A 23,978-nucleotide genomic window follows, 5' to 3' on the forward strand; every position below is an offset into this window, starting at 1 on the left:
CTAATCTTTGACATTTAACCAATTGACCGCAAAATCTCGGCCACAGCTTTGGCATGCTAGCGTGTTACACTGAATTAAAAATTATGGGATTCTACGTGCCAAAACCACTTTCTCTATGGTTTTGGGCTCAGCAGCCCAACACCATAGCCACTGAGCAACCACGGCGAGTGTTACACTGAATAAACGAGTGAGTTTGTTTTCAAGGGCATTGTCCAGCTTATAGAACGATTCTGAGGGATATAAAAGGCCCTCAAGGTCCCACTCTTTGGATGCCTCTGGTGGAAGCTCTCTGGGGATATTGCCTTTATGGTGCTTCGTAGTCTTCACAATGTGTGGGCAAAACACGCCTTCTCACCACATAACCTGCAATGTAATAAACTAGCCGTGCGTCGCTGCGGTGCTCAACATAACTTTGGTGGTCCACAGCATCTCGCCCTCGAATGACGGAATGTCGGGAGGAACACTCCAAAACAGGCGACGAGACCAACTGACAGCGGAGGGCACAGTCCAGCGCGGGAGTACCACGCCGTAATACCACGCCGCGAGCAGCAGCGCCACGTTCCCCCTGGTGGCATCGGTGCGCAAGGGGGTCACGCGCGCCCGAAGGATACGCCGCCGGTTTTCACACCTCCCCTTCTAGCCACCCTAGTCCTGTCTCTCCGAGAACGATGCCAATCCGAAGTCACAATATACCGGCCATAGAGTTTCTGTAGTGAGAAACTCTATGATACCGGCATTCCCTTGCATACCACAGCGCAGCAGCGCCAGATTTCCCTCTAGGTAATGTAGTGAGAAACTCTATGCCTCTAGCTGTGGCTCTGGTCGCTTTGGCCGGCCCATTGACCAATTAGACGGCGCCTTTACCACCCAGCCAATCAAGCAATGCGTTTCGCCTATGCGCGGCCCTTGTGCCTATAATGGCTGCCTGGGCTGCCGCGCGGCGTGGATACGTGCCTTGTATCGTAGCACTGTGGTAGCTTTGATAGCGGGGTGTTATACGCGATACCAGTGGTACATTCCACGTGTTGCGCCGCTAATACTGTAAGGTAAGCCTAGGTTGATTTCCCTTTCCCATTAAAATAGACCCTGTAAGACCTTTGCGTTGTCTACTACAATCGTCTTGGTAACCCTAAGAGAAATAGAAGAAAAGTTACTGCATGCAGTGTTAATGTGGCAAAAGTTTAAAAATATTTTGTTTCTCAGCATGTGTGTGCAAGTTTCGTCGGTGGTTAATAACTTCTTTTTTTCTTTCCTGTTGCTTTGACACTGATTTCTAAGCCGGGTTTTGCCGAAGCTCACTTGACAAAATTCGTCTTGGCACGTCGAATTCTATTCGTTGCTGGAGGAATATGAATGAAATTCGAATCTTTTTGTTCCTTTTAGAGAGGTGCATGCATATTGCGGTCTTCATACACTTGATTGCGAACACGTTGCACCGAACGTCGAAAAAGTGCGCCCGGAGTGTGTCTCCCGTGTCTGTGCAGCTTCTTTTTCGCCTTTCGCTTAATTCACAATGCTTTTTGATTATTTATTGTGTGACAACCTGTGATCGCGCACACATTGCACATTCTCAGTATTTTGCAAACCACATCGTTGCACTTGAATATAATCAACGTTGTACGCGTTTGCGCCTCTTAAAACGTGGGCATTATGGAACAAGTTTTGGTTGTGCGTGTGTGCCACTCTCGACAGCTCGACGTATTTTTGTTTTTAGCAATGCCTTGGCAACTCTTACGTGTTTGCCGTGCTGTTTCATGTAGGAAGGGTTGTGATAGCTCGTGTCGCTCATGTTTTCAGTGCAGATGTACACCGAGTTCTTCGAATATAGATCGCTGTGCCTACCCTGATGCGCATATCTGAATGTCACCGTTACGAATGATGTAAAACGTTGGTAGACTACACTCAACAGAAATCATCATACATGAGCACTGCTGCTACATACATAATTTATTGCGAATACTATAATTAACCCACACATTTTGAAATTTGCCTGTGTATTACGCATAATGTAGCCCTTATTTCTGCCAAATGTAAACTAGGGCTGGTAACACCTATGAATTATTAATCGATTAAATGTATCCTGTGAAACGATCAATAACTGCTTTGGGTTGGCTATGCACGTCTACAAAACACCTTTCTCGACAGCCTTTCGCCCATCTGTTTTTCATGCAGAGCTGTTATTGAATTAACTTTTAGAAGAGCTTGTTGTTGGGCGAGTTGGTACATATTAGCGAACATTGTTTAATTGTGCGAGCAAACGGACCACAGAGACAGCATGGGACAAGGACGGGCGCAGGGAACACAAAAACCATAGCCCGCTGTAGAACATATGTATTTTAGAAGAACTTGTTGTTGGGCGAGTTGGTACATATTAGCGAACATTGTTTAACTACGCGAACAAACGGACCACAGAGACAGCATGGGACAAGGACGGGCGCAGTCATTGTCTGCGCCCTTGTCCCATGCTGTCTCTGTGGTCCGTTTGTTTGTGCAGTTAAACAATGTTCGCTATTGAATTAACTTTGTGTGTTGTTTGTTTTTCTGTTGGTTCACGTTGGTCATGGTCGCATTTCAATTGTCTAAGTATATATGTGCCAACTTTTTAGCTCTGTAATGAGATCAAACCAACCTATGTGTCAGGCACCATGTTTGCATGACACTGTACTATTTGCAACTGTAACAGTGCTCCTCTAGTGATTTTTGCCCACGTTTTCATAATTTCTAATGATGAATTACACTGGTCAATTAGCAGTCTCCTTGTTCAGGCAAGGAGGCATGCATTTGTCCACCAAATGCAAGATCTGTGGTAGATTGAAGTTAGATTTCCTTACATTTGCTCACAAGTGTGCATTCTTGAGCTGAATCAACCCAAAGACTATGCATTTTCATCCGTTGAGCCAAGAAAAGTTGTTTCAGACAAACCACTGGGATTTCTCATGAACTTGTTGATTTAGCAGCCTGCAAAATGAGCATCTGTTTCTACTTAATAATACTGGACCTGTCTGGTATAAGAGAATTGCTGCCACTGCTATGTTAAATCTGGTTGCTTAGCTTCGTGCTCTCCAGCACATTGAATAGCCGACATGTTCTTTTGTGTGTGGTACTATCTTGTAGAACAGCAAAATCTGTGTGTTCAGATTGTTAAGAGCTAAGAGTTCTGAAGCGCATTCTTAAGTCAGTTTGACTAATATGCTACTTGTTGATTCCTTATCTCTATAACGATTACTAGATACGGTGAACATAGCTTAATGTCAAGGTAAGGGGTGGGCAAATACTTGAAGTTTCGAATACGAATCGAATATGACACACTGGTTCGTATTCCTATTTGAAAAAAAAAATTTGTGTTTTCGAATATTTGAATCAAATATTTTGCATCAACCGACTGTGAAAGTCTGGTTACTGTTCCCTCTGTGTTAAGCAAAGTATCGCAAATTATGAGAAGTTTGACTTTGACAGAAGTTACACCGAGGTAATGCAAGGTTTGGTTTTGTTTTCGTGGTGGAAGCTTATGTGACCTCTGATTTTTGCTTATAGTCTGCCATTTAGTATTTTTGGCAGTCAAGCCATGTAGCAGAGATAACTTTCATGCTACAACCTGGGATGTTTTCCTTATAGTGGGCCCTTTTACATGTGCCTGCGGCACGCCTCTTTCAGCAGTTCTTTCTTTTATGCACTACTACTGATATTTATCGGCAACTGTTTACTTAAGCTAGTCATACAGCAGTCATTATTTTTTGCTACAGGCTTTAATGTTGCTAAGAGGCTGTTTGTGGAATTTTTTTAATGGCATTTAGTGATCTTATCATTCAAAGTTGATCCTTTGTACCTGATGGTTGGCTGCCTTTGTTTGAACTAATCAATACAGGCGTAGTACCCAACTATACCGAAATAAATCTTCCTGCTGTAAATATATGCGTCTGCTTATGACTATTCTATATGAAATACTTACTATTTGCATTCGAAAACGTTGATATTTGCCCACCTCTTGTCAAATACATTGAGTGTGGCTTATAGCTTATTGCTTGTATAATATATGGTTGTTTCTAAAGCTGGAGTGCCTTGGTTCCACTTCAATAATCTGCTTACAGAAACTGGTTTGTGCAAATCCAATTACAAATTCTCTTGAAAGTTTTCTCTTGTAAGTTTATGAGCTAGAAAAATGCAAAGTATGGAAAATTTAAGAAAAATACTGATAGTAGCATGTTGGCTCATCATGGTATACAATTTTGTTATCTACAGCTTTCAAGGCAATGTACAATAATCCCAATTTATGTTGTGTTTCAATGTACTAGGCCAGAATAATGTAAATATTGTTTCGTTTCTTTTAGTTTTCGCTTTGTCAGTTTTCCTAGTAGCACTCTGCCTATGTTAATGGGACACTAAAGAGAAAAACTTCAGCTATAATAGTAATTTATAGCGGTGTGCGAATAATGATTTTTGAGACCAAATCGAATACGAATTGAATAATGCCAAAAATGAATAGAATTGAGTATTGAATGATTTTCAAATACTTTTCGAATAATAAACAGCCATTATTGCATTTAATTAAAAAATGGTGTTCACATCTTAGTATTCCTAAAGTTAGCAAGTTTCTGTCATTTCAAAGTACATTATGGTGCATTTATTAAAAGCACAAATGGAGCATTAAGAGCGAACAAAGTATGGCTACCTAAGGGATGTGCACGCTCCACTGTGCAGATTCTCATGTTTCACGCCTATGTTATGCCTGCAGGGGTGAAATGTTACTGTACTTTTGCCCAAATTTTGTGCTTAATTGGGTGCACTGGAAGTTTTGAAATGTTCAAAAAATGTTCGCATTGACAAATAGTGACTATTCAATTTGTTATTCAAAAGTTGCCAGTATTCTCTCACTCCTAGTAATTTACCCTTCTACAATACCAAAAGAGATGCACAAACTAAAGACGTGTGGTGCTGCCTACCGCCTTCGATTTCCTGCACTAACTTGCCATGACGTGGATTTTGACAGCATCGAGACTGGCGAAAATAGTTTTGAAGGAATCAGTTTAAATTAGCTTAATGTTTCTTTTTATTGCCCCTTTAACACCAGGTTGGGCTAGTTGTGATAATGACAGGAATAGAACTCGGAAAAAGGAGTGCAAGCTTTACTAGCCTAGTTTTCTGTCGGCCTTTCAGTGCTTTTTCATGCAATCATTTTTCTTAGGCTCACTGAGTGCAATACATTTAGGGTTGAAGTTTTATAAATACATTTCTGAGAGTTCTGGGCCGGTATAATGTAGGAATTCTTTCCGGTTGATTCTATGCCACTCATATCATGCACCATTCGCAGTTGGCAGATCCTGTTAACAATGCGGGTGCAGTGCTGCTCTGACCACTGATGAAGCACCAAAAGGAATAGCATTTGGATAGAATCCTTACATTATCCTGGCCCTTGCTATGCAGACTATGCTATGCAGCACCACTATGCAGACCTAGTGTGTTGGTAGCATGCAGCAACCAGCTACACATTCACTTCATCTGAAGGTGCTCATTGTGAACATGTAATCTAGTTCAATTTGTTTGTGGAAACCGGCCTTGTTACTCTTTTTTGAGTACAAAACCTTCCAAAGTAGGTGTTAGGCAAGCACGATAATTTTGAATATAGGCTCTCACACAACCTGTTTTTAAAATTTGGCTTGTGCTGTTCTCGGCAGTGATGTCTGCACAAAGCATAATGAAGGGGTGTTGCACACTCCAAAATCAGAGTGTCACATTGAAAGGGTAGGTTAACAAGTACATAGTAGCGTAACAAACATTATTGCGAATGACTGATGGCATGTGAGATACTGTGGCATAGTATTGTAAATGAAAGTTCGGGTTCCTCAGTTTGTGGGCACATGTATTTGACACTTGGTTAAAGGAGATAAAGGGCATGTAAGCCCAAATTATGCTGGAGAGTGACAACATTGTGACCAGCTTTTGTTTGTATACTCTTGTTTAATATCTGGTTTTGTGGAATGTGAGAACTTTATGTAACTGTGACATTAGTGGTACTTACTTGCGGTAATGCTTAAGGATCTTTATAGTCTTTTTTTTTTTTTCTGCTAATTTTTTACATGGAATAATGTGAAATACACTGCTTTTATTTGATCCTAGAATGATGTGAGTGGTGTGGTAGTTATAATTAGGGAGAAGTTTGGTATGATTTCTGTTCTCCTGAAATGTGGTCATTTTATTGCGTTAATTCCAAAGGCTTAGCATTAAAATTCAAAAGCACAACATAGAATTTGTTAAATATTGTTTAAAACCTTTGATGGGCATTGGAGAATAGATTGTGTTTTAAAGGATTAGACATGGGTTTTTTATTCATTCGTGAAAAAGCAGATCCGAAAGCTGTGTAAGATTTCTTTTAAGGTGAAAAAGCAAGTGAAACCTGCATATACACTACAGTTAGGCCCACATGTAATGTTGCCATTTAGTGGAAACTATTGGTAATTAAGAGCAGTTTCTCATAGTACCAAGTTCCCTAAGAAGTATTAGACGGCCGTTCACTTAAAACAATCTGACAGCTTGCGCATTTTGCATACAATGAACAGGATGAACCATGGTACAGTGATGTCTCAACCAGCGGGGGCCTATTGCACTTTCTCTTGCATGATTTGGTTGTGCTTTTTTGTGTGGTGTCTCTGTTGTGTGTGCACTGATGGTGAGTGGACTGAACATTGTCTGATGCCACAGCCTGTGTGGCTCCTGCACATTGCCTTTTCTAAGGGTAAGATTATTAAAGGCTGCACAGATCCTAGGTTTTCTTATCTTTGTGCATGTGGAGACGCCGTGGAGGCATCATGCAGATAAGCACAGCTCTGCTGTGCATTCCCCCCCCCCCCCCCCCCCTTCCTGCTGGAACAGAACTTTCTTTCTGCATAGGTTTCGAAGTCAGTGTTACCCACAGTACCTTAAGTAGTCTCCACATCAATTGCTTTAATCTACATCACCTTGCTTAAGCAGCTTGTGAGAGGCTTAACCCTACGACTGTGTTGACAGGTTGATGAGCTTGTATAGTGCTTTGTTGAGTGTTCATCTGGCACTGTTTAAGCATATCTGTTAAAGGTTTCTGCCAGTAATCAGAAATCACTTTATAAGACAGCTGTGAAAAAGGTACTTTTAGGTGATGCCATTTAGGCCATGTTTTTTTCACTGAGCAGTGTGAGCTGCAGTGAGGCCTGTGAGTGGATAATCTAAGTGTTTATATAAGTGGGCATAGTGAATAGTGGAACCCAGTGTCGCCAAAATTGGGACTAACAGGGCTGTTTCAAAAACACATGCTGCATTAATTCTACTAATTCTACTAAAAAAAAAGGCCTTGGGGCATCTTTTTCCCTCTCTACTGCAGTGCAGGAAAAGGGGAATTTTTCTATGATGCTTCTGACTTTGTTTTTGCTGCACTTTGAAGAAATGACGAACAATGACTGTGTGTAAATGAAAAGGAAGTGAGAGCAAGCATTAGTAGAACCATTGTGGCATGTGGGAGGCATGAAATTCAGTTTAACAAAAAGAAATTGAGAAGTGTGGCTACATAAAATGCACCACAGGAGTTGTTAGACTTCATGGCTATGGCACTGTAAGTTGACCTGGAGTTTACCGGTATACCCCGGCATTAAAAAAAAACAAAACAAAAAAACACACACACGTAGGTTCTTAGTTATTGTCTGCTGTTTTGCATGTTGTTTAAGGTATAATCAGTGTTCCTCCTTGATAGCATCTGAATTATGCAGCACGCTTTTGTTTTCTCTGGTAACTCTAGCAGTTCTGGAAAAAAAACAGAGCAGCAGTTGCAGTAGCTAAGGTACTTTATATTGGGTGCAGTGACACAGGCACAGCCCTCAAATGAATTGTAGGAAGCAAAATCTACACTAACAGCTTGTAGAATACTAAACTGCATTCTACATGATGGCTCAACCCTCCTGCCTGCAGCCGTGCGTAGCTTAGCCGTGTCTGGGGAAAGAGGGATCCTGGGGGTTATTAATTACGGCAAAATCAGACATCCACCCATTCGTAACAATTGCTACAAAGGTGGATGTCTGATCTCAATCCTGGGGGTTGAGTTGATACCAGGTGTTTGGACCTTTAAGGCCCCCCCCCCCCCCCCGCCCCCCCCCGGTGGAGGCAACACACCTCTTCGGCCTCTGCTTCATATAGACGGCACCTCCAGCCTGACCCACCTGGAGGAAATCAGCGGTCGCCTTTTCCTGCCCCCCTCCTGAAATTTTTTGCTTTCTCTCCCGCTTTTCCATCTTTCTTTTCTTCTATTCACTTCTTTTAACTTCCTATTTTCTGGGCGGCAAGGTTTAACCTTGTGTAATATATCCAGTCTTGGGTATATATATATTAGGTTATAGTGGGAACGTACCGCTGGCATACGCAGAATATATTTCTATTCATGTGACATCCCCAGGTTGGGCTTCGAGGTGGGCGGTGGGCATTCCTACCGAATCCAGTAATGCTATATATGGCTTCCAGTTTCCCTCCACTCTCTGATCGCTCCCTGAAGAGAGGGCGCACCGATGAAACGTTCAACTTTTTCATGAAACCAAGAGAAACATTTCCGAGGTACCATGTAATACATAGTCAACATGAAACCAAGACAGTCCGTACAATATCCCTATCTGTTGTCGCAAAATGTCTGACAGAAGCAATCGGCTCTAGTTACAAAGTAACTAAGATGGAAAGTGGTGACAAGCTTGAATGCAACAAACTGACAAAACTTGTTGTGTTTGATGACATTCCTGTCTCTGTGAGCCCCCACAGGTCAATGAACACTGTGCATGGTGTCATTTCTGATGACGGCCTCCTTGAACTCAGTGAAAGCGAGCTGTTGGATGGATTGCAAGACCAGAGCGTGGTAAAGGTGCAACAAATTAAGTTAAGGCACGATGACAAGGAAATTCCAACAAAGCATGTGATAATGTTTGGAACAAGTGAACTCCCCCGATTAAATAGAGACCGGATATTGTAAACTTCGTGTACAGCCGTACATTTCCATCCGCTCCAATGCTTCAAGTGTCAGCGTTTAGGGCATGGGTCTCAGAGCTGCCGAGGGCATGCTACATGTGCAAAATGTGCATCTAAAGACCACACTTCAGACAACTGTACTTCCGCAACCCACTGTGCTGTGGCAGAGACCACCCCGCCTATTCGCAATCGTGCCCGTCATGGAAGAAAGAAAAATAAATAATTGAATTCAAGGTCAAACTAAACATCTTGTTCCCAGAAGCGCGCAAGAATTTTTCTGCTCACAATCGGTTGAATCCGTCCTACAGTGATGTGACACGCCGGGGGACAGCGCCACATCCTCCGGCGGCTGCCTGAATTACACAGAATGTAACGGTAGTTCCACCATCAGCTCCCTCTGGCAGGAGCGGCCAGTGCTGTTCTGATCGCTGCCAGAAATCCAGGTCTGCCGGTCCCAGAGTCACTGCGCTTGCAGACAGGCCAGAGAAAACCCAAATGTGCCCGCCGAGCGGGCATCATCTAGCATCTCTGAAGAGGTGATGGATGCAAGCAACACTAGTACGGCGTCTCAGACACCAAAGGAATGGCGCAGCTCCCTGGAGCCCGCCAGGGAAAAGGAAAAATCTCGTATCACGGAGCCTGGAAAGGTCTCGTGGGCTAAATTTATTTCTGTTGACACACAGCACGAAACATTTTCAATATGGCTACACAAATAATACAATGGAATGTGAGAGATCTAATACATAATCTTGATGACATTAAGGAAACACTACATAAACTGAATCCAAGGGTACTGTGTGTTCAAGAGACACACCTCAATCCTTCACGCACTAACTTTCTCCGACCATATGACATCTATCACAAAGACTGCAACAATACCCTTGCCTCGTTGGGTGGTGTGGCCGTAATAGTAGACAAGGGTGTTGCCTGCCAGCATTTACAGCTGCAAATGCCCCTTGAGGCAGTTTTGATTAGAGCTGCGCTATTTAATAAGCTAGTCACAGTTAGCTCTGTACATCCCTCCCAGCTATCAACTTTCCAGAACAGAATTCCAGAGCTTTATCGTAGAACTTCCCAAACCTTGCATTGTAGTAGGAGATTTAAATGTGCATAGCACTCTCTGGGGAGATTCTTGTTGCGATGAGAGAGGGCACGTATTAGAAAACTTGCTCTTTTCCACAAGTGCATGCTTACTAAACAAGGAAGAGCCCACATTCTACAGCGTGGCAAACAAGACATTCTCATCTATAGAGTTAAGCATCATATCAAGTACACTCGTACCATACTTGGAGTGAAACTTGATCCAAAATCCGTATGGGAGCGACCATTTCCCAATTGTCTTAAAATCGACAAAAGGCGATGAGTGTTCTCCACATCTACCCCTTTGGAAGGTCAACTGCCGACTGGAAATGATACAGAGAACTGACACATTTGACCTGGGATGACATCTGTACTCTCCCAATCGATGACGCAGTGTCATGTTTAACAGTGTTTATGACTGATGCTGCATCTATTGTATAGCTGAAATAAATGGATCACCCTCTAAACGAAGTATTCTCTGGTGGAATGATGAGTGTAAGCAAGCTTGTAAAAATCAAGATAAGGCTTGAAGTCGCCTTTACGACTCTCCAACTACTGAGAACCTGATAAGCTTCAAGAAAATAAAGTCAGAAGGTAGAACACGCCACCGTGCCAAAAGGGACAGCTGGCAAAAATACATCTCTAGCATTCATTCATATAGAGACGAAAGAAAAGCCTGAAACAGGGTAAACTACCATTAATAAATACACAAGGAGACTCACTTATTTACGAAGCTGATTCTCTAGGGGCACACTTTGAAAAGATTTCTAGTTATCCCACTACTCAGATACATTTCTGAGATACCGGTGACAAGCGGAGTGACTGCCTCTGGATTGGAAAGAAATAGTAATAAACCTTACAACCATCCATTTAACATAACGGGATTTCAGGCTGCATAAATAGTTCGCTCGAGGAAGTCCGCTCCAGGAAGTGACAGAATGCTGTATAAAATGATCACCTATACCCTGAAACCCACTAAACACTACTGTCACTTTTCAACACCGTGTTCTCTGCCAGCCGCATTCCGTCTGCCTGGAAAGAAGCAATAATCATTCCAATACTAAAATATTACAAGGACCCAACTTCGGTCAACAGCTATAGGCCTATAGCCTTGACGAGTTGCCTATGTAAACTGTTTGAGACAATGGTTAACTGGCGTCTCCTTCATTTTCTTGAACGTAACGAACTATTAGACCCCCTACAGTGTGGTTTCGTGGAAGGTAGATCCACAACTGATCACCTTGTTTGCATCAAGGCGAATATTCATGATGCTTTTGTGCAGAAGTAGCTCTTTTTGTCAGTATTTATTGATATGGAGGAGGCATATGACGCCACATGGTGTTTCGGAATTCTCCGTGACCTGGCTGAAATGGGAATCCGAGGCAATTTTCTGAATGTCATTCGAAGTTACCTGTCTAACCGCACTTTCTGGGTTAGAGTTGGTAATGTCCTATTTCATCTATTTACACAGGAAAGGTGTGTACCGTTAGGTAGTGTGCATAGCTGCACTCTATTAATTGTAAAAATGAACTCTCCACACTATCATACCACATACAGTGATGTGTACGTGGTACGTGGGACGTGTCTGTGTATGTGGATGACGTACAAATAGGTTTTAACTCGTGTAGTATTTCGATCTGTGAGTGACATGTAGAGCTTGGGCTCAAGAAATTGTCAAAATGGGCTGACGAGAATGGGTTTAAACTAAACCCGCAAGAAAGCATGTGTGTTCTTGTCTCAAACAAGAGAGGTATATTACCTGACCCTGCTATTTATCTTAATTGACAACAGCTACCTGTGAGTCGTGAATATAAATTTTTGGGCCTCATTTTAGACTCTAAATTAACATTTATCCCCCACTTGAAATCTCTGAAAGCAAAGTGCATGAAAACAATGAATCTACTGAAGCTCTTGTCCTGCGCATCCTGGGGAAGAAGCACCATGCCCCTTGAGCTTGCATAAAAGTCTGGTAAGGTCACGCCTCGACTGCGGAGCCATATTATATAACTCTGCTATGCCTAGTGCCTTGATGCTAGATTCGATTCACCACTTTGGTATCTGTCTTGCCACAGGTGCTTTCAGAACTAGTCCTGTAGAAAGCCTGTACGTTAAGTCCATCAAATGGTCTCTACATCTACAAAGGACATATTTAACTTTCTCTGATGCCCTGAAAGTTAAATCACATATTTAGCATCCATCTCATTTTACTATTCGTGACTTGCCCACTGTCAGGCTGTTCCGTAGCCGCCCAGCCATCCGACCTCCTCTGTCCCTTTGGCTGGAAGCACTCTCAGAAAAAACACAGGTCCATCTTTTAGAGAATGTCCTAATGGCTCCTATTTGGCTTCTACCACCTGGGAGTGGCAGACTATTCAGTGTAACACCTCTTTCATAGAAATATCAAAACAAGCACCTGAGGCACATATATATTCACATTTTCTTGGAACTTCAGGAGAAGTATTCCTGTGCTGAATTTTACACAGATGCTTCGAATTCTCCAGCTGGTGTTGCTTATGCAGCTCTCGGACCCTCATTTTCAACATCTGGGGCACTAAATCCACACACCGGTATCGTTACAGCGGAAGCATATGCTTATACTCTCGGCTAGTCAACATGTGAGGCTCACAAATGTTGCTAAGGCTATTGTCTTCACAGACTTGTTAAGTGTCGTGAGAGCCCTAATTAGTCTACGAAAACACAAGAATTCCGTTTTAAACAAACTGTACAGCTTGTTGCGCTCCACATATATGTGCAACCAAGTGATTTGTTTTATGCTGGGTACCTGGCCACAAAGGTATAAAAGGGAATGTAGCTGCTGACAAAAATGCTACGTCAGTGAGTTTTAGCGACACAGATGGAAATATCCCTATGCCTGTCGCAGACCTAAAGTCTTTTCTATGCCATAAACTGAGGAATCATTGGCAAGGAGAGTGGGATACCCAAGCATTGAATAAGCTACACATGATAAAACCAAAGCTAGGGAACTGGATAAGTGAGAGAACAGCACGGTACAAGGATGTACTTGTTTGCCGATTAAGAATAGGACGCACTTAACGGTACTCACTCTTGCCTTTTGACTCGGGGGGGGGGGGGGGGGGGGATCCTCCGACTTGTAGTAAGTGAGGCAATAATCTCATAGTCCTCTAAGTTCTCATTAAATGCCCTGCTATAGATGCAGACGAAAAAGTATTTCCCTTCTGCATATTGGGAAAATATACCTCTTCACCCAGCATTTTTTCTTAACAGTGAACCACTTTTCAACCTAGAAATAGTCTTGGAGTTCTCTGCTGAAACAGGCACTCAGAAAATCATTTGGCCGGGTAATTTTTAGCATGCAATTAACAGCCCTTGTATTCAAGGGCTCTATTGAAGCTCTAGTGCCACTGGTATGTTTTGTTGTACCATGTTTTTAATGAAACCCAATTGCCATAGCCCACATCACTAACTAGTCAGCGTCATTATTTTAGTACCTATATATTTTACGCCTTTTACAACGACAGGTTTTCAGCCATTTTACAGCCATGTCACATCTACCATAAGGAATTCATTGTCCATGCCATCCGCAATTCACCGATAAACTACCATTTGTCATGGCCCTCTTTGGTCATACCTGGTCCTTGCGCCATAAAACATCATCATAAAACATAGTCGAACTGTATTCTAGCACTAGCTCACCAAGCTTCATCTTCGACTGTAAGCTGATGCCCAAGTGTCAGCTTGTATCTGAATAAATGTTCAGCATCTTCCATGTGGTGACACTTGTTGATGTTTTGACTTGGGATGAAGCCAGTTTCTTGCTAGAAAATTTTGGGAAATGTCGATCTAAATACATGCTAGATTTCTGTTCAAGAATTCCAGTTAGCAGCAGGTGGAAACATTAAAATGCCTCTCTCTCCCCCTCTCTCTCTTTCTCTGTATAAAAATTTGGAGGTCGCTTAAGCTTCGCCCATAAGAGTGGAGTGCAATAGGGCTCAAAGACCCCTTACTTCTTTTCATGCTTCCCGGCAACTGCAGCTTATGTAACCTTAACATTTACTGGGAAACACTGGCTGCGAATGCTATGCACGAAGGTGAGCTTTCTGGTAGAAACGCGGCCTTTTGCATGGGTCGATCTCCTTTTATTGTTTCCCAATTTTAATATTTCAGTCTGAGAAGAGCTAACATAAAGGACATGCGCTGTTGGTGTTTTTTTTCTATTACATTTGTTTGTGGGCTGCTGTTCTCAAAATTTCGAGGAATAACTTTGTAAAGAATGAAAATCAAGGTATGAGCAACTTTGGTGGTAGAGAATTGGTTGGGTATGCAAGGTTCGGAATTTGCTTCGAAATTGTTTTTGCCGAGGCGGCGTGTGATGCTGGACGCCGGATTTTCTGCGACACGGGCTTCTTAACGCTCTGTGCAAATGAAACCAACTGTGTATACAGCAGCTACTTGAAGAAGTGTTTTGTGTTGCTCTTGATTAGTTTGTAATGATTAATTGCTAACTTTTAAATTAATATGGTACTTATAGTAGATATGTCAAGGTTATTTTAGAACACATTTGAATATGCCAATTTCACTTATTTGTAGTGCGCTTATCTTTTGAGTGGCATCTTTTGTCAGCATTTAGAAGAAAGCCAAAAAAGAGATTTAGAGAGCCAGCCCAACTTCCCGCTTACGCGCCACAGCAATGCTGCTCTCAAATACATGGTGAACAGACTAATTGTTCCTGTGTAATGGATGATTTCGGTCATAAGCCCTTCGTGGCGCTGTGTGCACAATTGTGTTAAATTGGTGGATCAAAAGCAAGCACACTGATAAAAATGATATTTCAGATGTGTTGCAGATATCGGAACACATGCTGCAACATCGAATAATAAGTCTAATATGTTTTGGGGGGGGGGGGTATAAACGAGTTTGAAGGTTGACGTCCAGTCCAGATGTTGCTCTTCGTATTAGTATGTCATCATGTAGCATATTGACTTTCATTCTTTTTCATAATGTTTTACATCCAGCTTATACTTCAAGTGGCTGAATGGGTGCTTTCCAAGTATGCTAAAGATGAAATAGTTCTCATACCTGACATTCCTGTTGAGAGTTCTCACGTGAAGTCCACATTCTGTAAACTTGGCAAAACTCACTGAAGCATTGAAAGTTTGTCTGCAGCAGTGGGCTTTCCTTGACCCTGAAGGTGCATAAAATGTAGTGAAACTAAATTTTCATCAAACTGAATTAACTGGTGCCTGAAGGGGATAAGATAAGCATGACATTGATAATTCATGGTTACATTGCGCTCAGTTTTACAAACACGATATTAAAGAAGGACAGGACGTGGTGCCAGCTTCTGACACGTGCCAGCTTCTGACAGCACCTAGCAACTTGGCTGCACATTGCAAACAATGCAAATGCTCCCCGCTACTAGAAAGCACCACAGTCATTGGAACATCAAAAACAAAAACGGAGCGAGAAATATGGGAGGCGCTTGCGATAGCTAAAGAAAAAGAGATGTGCGTAAGCACTCCGTCCATCACGCTTATCAAAGCTGAGGTCGAGTTTGCCAGGGCGAACGGGTGCATGTGAACGGTGTATGCCTGACCCAAACTGTGATCACATGTCGTCACCTTGTCATATCTTTTTATATGTACCCCCCCCCCCCCCCCCCCTGCACCATATCTGCTTGTATATAAGCACGTTCTTTAACAGTATTAAACAGTTGGTAGTTTGCGCTACGTCCGTCCACGTCCTGTCCTTCCTTAACATAGTGTTTGTAAAACTGAGCGCAATATAACCATGAACGTTCACCAACTAGCCCCCTTCATTGCTTTACTAAATGACATTGATATCTTTGAAGTGGCTGCTATATTCATGCCCTTGTTTGGTTTGGCCCAACACAGCAGATTGGCAGTTTGCGTTGCTAATAGCTTGGCCTTTAGCAGTCTGCTTACCGCTGTCACAAACGGTCATGTGTTCAGATGTGTGGCCCTTTAATAGTAATTTCATGCTTGCACAAGATAAATTCCCCGTCAAAGCAGTGCAGCAGGCTAATCAAGCATAAAGTGTGGTTAGTTCCTTTGCTTCACATTTAAAGGTACACTAAAGCAGAACATCAAATCAGTTAAGATTGAAAAAGTATTCTTGAAGCAGTCTACTTTTCTTGATTTTATGGTAATTGTTTGATTATTAGAGAAAATGACAATCAAAGTTTCATTTTCAAATTTCGTGCCAAAACCCCCAGGGCCGGTACATTGGTGTGACATCATGAATTGCGAAGGTTTTTTTTGCATTTCCCAACTTCAGTCTTTCGTTCTTTTAAAATAAAATGTAGTCTATTTTTATTTATAAAAATTTAATTGGGCTCAGGCAGATGGCATCAAAATCCATGACTGGTGTGCTGGTGCAGGAAATTCAAGGTGGCGTTGCCACCCATCTTTGGTATTTGTCTTTTCTGGCATGCCAAACTTCTCATGGTAAAGTGGCTTTTTTAGAATTGTGCAAGGGTAATTTACCAATGCGGCAAAAATCATTTTTCTCTTTAGTGTCCCTTTAAAGCAGCACTGTTGTGGCGCACGAAAGCAGTGCAGGGCCTGCCTTTTAAAGTAGTTTATTGGCTGTCTTTTAAACGCGGAAAAAGGAATCATGCGACAGGTAGTGTGCTGTAAACAATTAAAATTGATGTTTTCAAATCTGTTCTGAAACATTTAAATATTGACCTATCTGCCATAGGTATAGCAATGAACAAGTTAATTACTACAAGTACCAAAGTTGCTGCACATAATGTGCAGTTGGTTTCATCCACATAGATGGCTTCTTTTTTTTTTTTTAATAAACTTGGTGCATGGTAGCTGGGACACTGTGTATATACATTTGCATGTTGCAAGCATTTGAAGGTGGAATGGAATGTAATTCCAAGTTGCAGTGCTAGGTAAGCTTTCAGTGTTAGCAAACAACAGAAAGCTTCGAAGGGGCCCATGGGCGCTAGGATCTTTTTGTGTTCGTTTGCATTTCAGAAACATTGTTTCACAAAAAGTTCTAGAAGGGGGAAGTGGCCTTTGAGGGTAACATTGCTTTGACTTCTGCCATTTTTAAAGCAAGTTTTGTATTGGGGTACTTGTTTTAAGTTATGGAAGAAATGCAAATTTGTTCGTGATTGCATGTCAACTTAGCATTTCCTGGCTTATTTGGTTATAATCCCTTTTTTTAACCTTGCTGTAATAATCTTAGTTATTTACGATGGTGAATTCCCAAGAGAGCTATCTATTATGCGGTTGCATGCTGACGTGACTCTTTTATAAATATGTAATGTTTTGCATACTTTCAGAAAGCTTGATGGACACTCACATGAGCAGTGACACCTCAGATCCAGCCAGAGCATCATCACGTATTTATGTAGGCAATCTCAAGAAACACATTGAGCGTGAAGACTTGCAGAAGCTGTTTTCAAAGTACGGTGAAATACAAGGTATCATATGCTCATTCATATTTTTGTGCGAAGCCGGACAGAGATGACATCCTGGATGTACAATGGTAGTTCTTAAAGTGGATTCAAAGTAAATAATGTTGAATTGATGCTAGGCTAATAATGAGATGTCATAGCCTGCCTTATATATGTACAGTAGGCTTCTGTTAATTTGTGCTCTGCAGGACATGCAAAAGTTGGCTTCTGTTATCGAAAGTTTGTATTTAAAGAAATGATGAAAATGCATGGGTGCCATTAGGGACTCTCTAACACAGTCAAATTAACCCTTTGAGGGTCGATTTTTTTCGCCATATGCAACCACCCAGGGTCGTTTTTTTTTTATTGCAGATTCAAATTCTGCTTGGGGACTTGTTTCGAAAAAAATTTACCGTAATTTTTCTAGGGTGACCGTGAAGTGAGAAAAAAATCTTTTGTGTTGGTATATATGCACTCTTCATTCATGAATAACAGCAATAAAAAAGAAAATGAACTTACCAGAAATAAAAACTTGACGCATTTTTATGCGCATAGTTCAAGGCTTTGAAAATCCGCACACGAGAATATTTCGCAAGTTTGAAATGTTCCTGCTCTTACACTAATACGTACGTCCATAGCGTAATCGAACTGCATAGGTGCGCGCACTCAAGAAAACTGTTTGGTTGTGTGCGCATCAAGAAAATCCACACGTGTGACAAACTTCCGCTAATCTTCATCTTACCGCCAACCAGTTAGGGCAATTAGTTCTCGCGGGTCTTTAAAAAAAAGAAAAAAGACTGAAACGCATGCACGGCGGCATCCTTCCTATGTGCACCCCAGTGAGCACTAAACGAGCAAGAAACAAGCAGTTGCCCTTTGAGCGATTAGTAACGAGATAGCCATCAGTTTCGCAAACGCAAAAAGCCGAAACCGTCCGCGAAACAAAATCCAAACGGCCGCCAGCACGCGCGCGCGCCAATGCACGAGTGGTAGTATATAGACGCGCGGGAGCAAACTAGCGCTAAAGCAAACCATGGGACGAAAATCGAGAGAGGGAGGCGTGCGAAAAAAATTCCCTGTGTCCCCACATAGTAGCAGCACATGACAGAAAAGAAAAAGTTAGGAAATTGGTGCACTTTTTAAACGTACAGACTGCGCCGTAAATATACGGCATCGACCATTTTCGGACTTGTTCGCGGCGCTGTATATTTACGTCATTGACCGTCACAGGGTTAACTGATGTGGAAGTTAGGGAAGTCCATTGTACTGCATATGGTATGCAGCTCTGTGAAACACGTAACTGTGCTTTGTGTAATTCATAATAAGCTGGCATAGTTGTACAGTAAAACCTCGTTAAACCGTAGTTGGCCGGAGCTCGGAAGAAGTACGTACTAAACGCTAGTACTGTTTAACCGAAATAGCATGAGATCGCCCACTTACCCGTCAAAAACGGAACTCAGAGAGAATGCGATGAAAGGGGAAGAAACCTGCAATATTTATTCACTTCGCGTGACAAAACTGTTATTTTCGTTTGATGCCGCGGCGGCCTAGCACGACGACAGCCGCCTCAAACTTACTGAAGCTGCGTGCCAGCTTTTCAGTCAGCCCCCTCTTCTCGGCAAACACTCGCATGGCAGGTTCCTCGTTGGCGTTACATATTCTCCGTGCACGCGCGCAGTAGTGCGGCAGAAGTCCCGGGGCGCCTTTTTCATTGCCGGGTGCCGGAGTTTGGAATAGAGTTATGTTATCGCTCCCCTGTTCTCGTTGCGACGATTGCATTCATGAGGCTGACGTAACGCGCAGCTTCTGCCACTGTCGGGCCTGAATCGCCCATGCTGTCGCTTTCCGTGTCGTCCTCATCACTGTCGCTAGTCGACACTTCGGCAACAACAGAGGCAACGATGGCAAAAAGTCGAACCTCGTAGCCGACATCTCTTCGCGGTCGCAGCAGCGCTGCCGAGCAACTTCGCATTACAAGTGCCACACACCGTAGTCAACAGCAGATCCCGGTCGCCTGCCAGTGCCGACTTTTGCGTGTCACGTTCGATAGAACAGATGATGTCAAATTTTTTTTCTACGCTGAGCAACCGGCGTCTTTTTTATCCGAGCTTCGGCATGACGCGAGTCCTCGCTAGCATGATGCCACAACGCTCTCTGGCACGGCGTCGAAGTGATGTTGATGTTAATGTGGCTTCATGTGCAAACATACAGGGTGCTTGAAGGCCGTTGTTCCGATCTCTGAGGCTTGTTGTTTTGCCGGGCCGCCCGATGAAGACGACGCACCGCCGTGTTTGCACGACGAAAAGTGCAAACACGGCGCAAACACAAGTACGGTGCAAGCACGGTGCAAACACAAGTACCAGCTTATTGCGTGTGCAATAAGCTGGTACGGTTTATGCGGATACAAAACACATTATGTTCAATGGCTGCTGAGTCGGGGATTTGACTTTACTACTTTTAAAACGAAACTACTGTTTAAGCGGGCACGGTTTAACGAGGTTTTACTGTAACTTGACAGGTCATTTCATTGAAAAAATGAAGCACGATGAACTGTTTACGGGAACTGTTTCTGTTAGCCATGAATTATTTTCCTCTCTTACCAGGCATCTCTCTGCACAAAGGGGGATTTGGTTTTGTGCAGTTTAAGGAAGAAGGAGAAGCAGAAGCTGCTGTCAAAGGCGAAGGTGGCGTCTTCTTTAAAGGCTGTCTGCTACGTAAGTAGTTTTCTCAGAACTGTTAACTGCCCACTAGAGGCTTCTTGCTGCATAGATGGCAGCTTTGTAATAGCCCTTAGATTTTAGCCCTAGTAGCCTGAAGCTATTAACAGTGCACAGTGTCTATTAATAGTGGGCAAGTTAAATTTGTTCGAGCCTACATTATCAGTTTGGCCATGTCATGGGTCAGTTGCTGTCACATAGTGTGTGGGTGTTCGATTCCTACACTAAAGGGTGGGTGGGCTGAGCTCTGTGAAAAGTAAAAAAGAGGCTGGATGAGGCTTTGGTGACCTCGAGTCAAAATTTGGCATTAAAATTCGTAACTTATGCTCTGCTTTTGCAAAAGTTGTAATTGTGTGCAGAACTTAAGCTTTTTTGGTTGATTGTGTTTAGCCGTTGTTTTCTCTCGTACCATGCCTGCCATTTGGTGCTTTTCAAGCTTTATGACCTCTCGTAACTCCTTTTGTTTCAGAGTTGAGGGTCTGTAGCAGCCAGGATTCAAGGCGATCTTATAGAGGAACGTCGCGGGAACGTGACAGGTAAGCTAACGATTTTGTGGAAGTGGCCTGAGCCTGAGTTTTCTCTTAATTTGACACTTGATTGCCGAGAGATTACCTCCGCTTTAGCTACTCTAGAATTTTAACCAATTCTCCATGTTCTGTTCTCACCATTTTGGTCCTGGGGACACTTAGTAACTTCAGGCTACTAATAATATCTAGAGTACTAGAACAAAAGCTTCCCACAAATATTATCATTGTAAAATATTTTAATTCCATGTGGCACAGTCATACATTTAGCTCGAACCTTCATTAAATTTAATTTCTGAGTTTTGATTTTCAGGTTACATTGCCAAAAGCTTGTGTCTTCTCAAACACTTGTGGTGACCAACATTTTCTAAATTTCTTTTCCTGTGTGCAAATTGCAGTTGAGCTGCACTACATGCAAAGATTGATGTCCTGTGATGTCATTTGCTCTTGGATCCTCTGCTTTTATCCATCGTGTGTATTCGCTTTCAAAGTGCCAAGTTTGACACCTCGCACAAAATTTCTGAACGTTATGCTTGGTCATTTGATATTACATTTAATATGTGAGTGAATACAGTAGAACCTCATTGATACTTTCACATTATATACGTTTTCTCGGTGCCATGTTCGCAATCAAGAACACCAAAAATGACCCAATAGAGTTACCTCATTTTTGATCGGTTCATACGTTCCTGGAAAACACAATTTTTTGGCTCCAACGTTCACTATGTCGCCAAACTGCGATCGTACAATAGGCAGGGTGTCTACCAACCGGGAAAACCGGTAATTCTCAGGGAATTTGAATAGTCTGGAAATACTCAGGGAATTTGTGCTTCTATCGGAAAATTAGCTGTAATTTTATTGAAAGGGAATGAAAGTCGTGTTAATGCGGGCTCCAGTAACAGACCAATCGCAAAGAATCGTCGTTGACACCGTGTCATTGGCACAAGGTATTGCCAGACTAGTTTACGACCGATTTTCCTGAAGCCCAATTTTTCGGACATGCCCGATAATTCGGGCGGCTTCGCGGCACCACCATGTACTCCATATAGTCAATGTATATTGCCCTGACTGCAGGTCTGAAATGGCGTTAATCAAAGCCACCACCGCCGCCATTTCAATTGTCTCGCCGCCTCGAACCGGTGCTCTTGCACGCCGATCCGCTGGCAGCAGTAGCCACCACCGCACAGCGTTAGGCCTAGCTGCTTCTACGTTCGCTAGCTTCTTGCCGTGCGGTGCCGTGTTTTTCGTTGAGAGAATTTGACGCTCTCAGAAATGGCACTGACTCCACCTGTGTAATCCTCGCAATTGGCTTCGAAGCTCACAAAGCACAGCACGTTGAGCAATGCCAGTCTCCGAAAGTTAGCTTTGCCTCAATAGAAAAATGTTACACAGCGAAGCATAACAAGCGTTGGAAGGGGCAATTGTTGCGGGACACAGTATGTATTCCTTAATTATACATGCGTGCACCCCCATCTCCTGTCACAGTACAAGCACCGATATGCCTAATAAGTGTACTGGCAAGCCTTAAGAGCTTTTTCGGACGTGCCTGTGGCAATTTGAGCCCTTAACTCTTTCGTTACCGTGAGAAAATTTTAGTTTTTTATAGGTCTCAGAAAAAAAAATATTTACCACAACAAATAATATTCCAGCACACATTGCAGCATAGCATGCTGTGCATAATGAAATTCTCTTTCCAAAAACATACGTTGCCAAACAAAATCATTTTAGGTAAAACATAAAAATTCTAGAAAGCACCATTTTTGCTGTCAGTTGATAAAAACAATCAAAAATCGATATCTGCTAAAACAATAATATCAAAGGAAATTCCGAATATACATTTCAAAGATAAATAACCAAGGAATAGCGTCTGAAAAAAATGCTCAGTACACCACCATTCTTTGGATACAAAAAAAGAAACTAAGACCAGTTCATCGCTCATGGCATGCGGTGAAGCAGTTGCTGGATTTTGTGAAGCATAGGAGCATTCTGCATTTTCCCCACAACATGTCTGGTATTTGTTCATCTTTGCGGTCCTCGTAACACATTTTGCAGTTCCATCTTTTCGGCATCTTCTGAGGATGGTCCGATGAGAAGTCCAGGGAACGCGCTTCACCAGTTTGTCTAGAGTCATGCACCTCTTTCAGGACCAATCGCTCGCAGCGTAGCTGGGCAACTACTACAAGATTATGCATCCAAGCAAATCTGTTTGCATTTTTGCAGATTGTCTTTATCACTTCTGGAGAGAAGAGTAGAAAGAAATCCCACGCCGTTGCAGACTGTCTTGCGCTAATCCACAGTGCTGGGTCAAGATATGCTACGGGTGGCCTTCTTGGTGTGAATGGAAGTTTCTTTGCTGCCGATGGCAGCACATCATAACGAAGCGAAGTATACACCCTGAAGATAATCAGGAGAGCTCTCAGGTCGTGCAAGAAGGTTGGCAGATAAGTGCGCACAAGGAAGAAGACTGCTCATGGCCGTAACGAAAACTTGCCGGTGAACAGTTGCGGATGTCCCATGCTGACTCAAAACATTGTCGCCGTCAGATCTTGAATCTGCTTTGCTGTCATCTTCGGAATCGTAAATCGAGTCCTCATTACTAAATTGAAGTGCAGGTGCAGCATAATTTCGAGCACGATGCGTTTCTCGCAACGCAGCTGTGCAGGATGACGCCGTGGGAGCCACTTTCAATAACTGCGCAGTGACACCGGCAGCTCCCCTTGCCTGGATCTTACGAGAGAAGCGAAACCGATGCTCTTTGAAACTGGTTAAAAATGACAGGTCCACATGCTAGACATGCGGCGGACCTTCAGAAATACACTTTGGTGGAATAACACGACTTGGACTTCAAACCAAAGCTCATTAGTGAACAGCTGGCATCATTTTCGGTTAATTATCACCGCTCAGCACTGTCGGACGGCAAAGCCGGCGATATAATTTAATTCTTCACTTACTGGGAGTCATTTGATTACAAAATTGTAATCGGGAGCGACATGATTTTTTCGGATTGCGCGGCAGGTGATGGCCACGCCTCTTTTTGTTACAACATACGCGCATTCGTTCACAAAAAAATCCATCAAAAATCGCAACATGACTGGAGCGTGAAAATTTTAACTGATTCTGAAAGTTCAGTGCCTGTACTAACTACTGGATGGCTTTAAGTGGATAAAACGGCTCCAACATGTCGAAATCTGCGATCTAGAGTGTTAATCACTGGGGATCGATTTTAATATGCGTGCTAACAGTAGAGTTAAAGACATGCATTCATTCTTTCTTTTT

General features: G+C 42.7%; 1 protein-coding gene across 2 annotated transcripts in view; it reads left to right on the forward strand.

The window, feature by feature from the left end:
- The first annotated feature begins 891 nt into the window (after nt 1-891).
- Nucleotides 892-23,978, forward strand: part of Neos (nuclear receptor coactivator protein neosin) — a 125,025-nt gene continuing 101,938 nt past the window's right edge. For both annotated transcript variants that reach the window (XM_050195857.3, XM_055063699.2), the window contains exons 1-4: nt 892-1,046; nt 17,348-17,488; nt 20,065-20,175; nt 20,648-20,714. In XM_050195857.3, coding sequence (XP_050051814.1) covers nt 17,356-17,488; nt 20,065-20,175; nt 20,648-20,714 — 311 coding nt within the window. In that variant the 5' untranslated portion in view covers nt 892-1,046; nt 17,348-17,355. The remainder of the gene's footprint in view (nt 1,047-17,347; nt 17,489-20,064; nt 20,176-20,647; nt 20,715-23,978) is intronic.

Source organism: Dermacentor andersoni, chromosome 1 (assembly GCF_023375885.2).
Source record: "Dermacentor andersoni chromosome 1, qqDerAnde1_hic_scaffold, whole genome shotgun sequence".
Lineage (NCBI taxonomy): Eukaryota > Metazoa > Arthropoda > Arachnida > Ixodida > Ixodidae > Dermacentor > Dermacentor andersoni.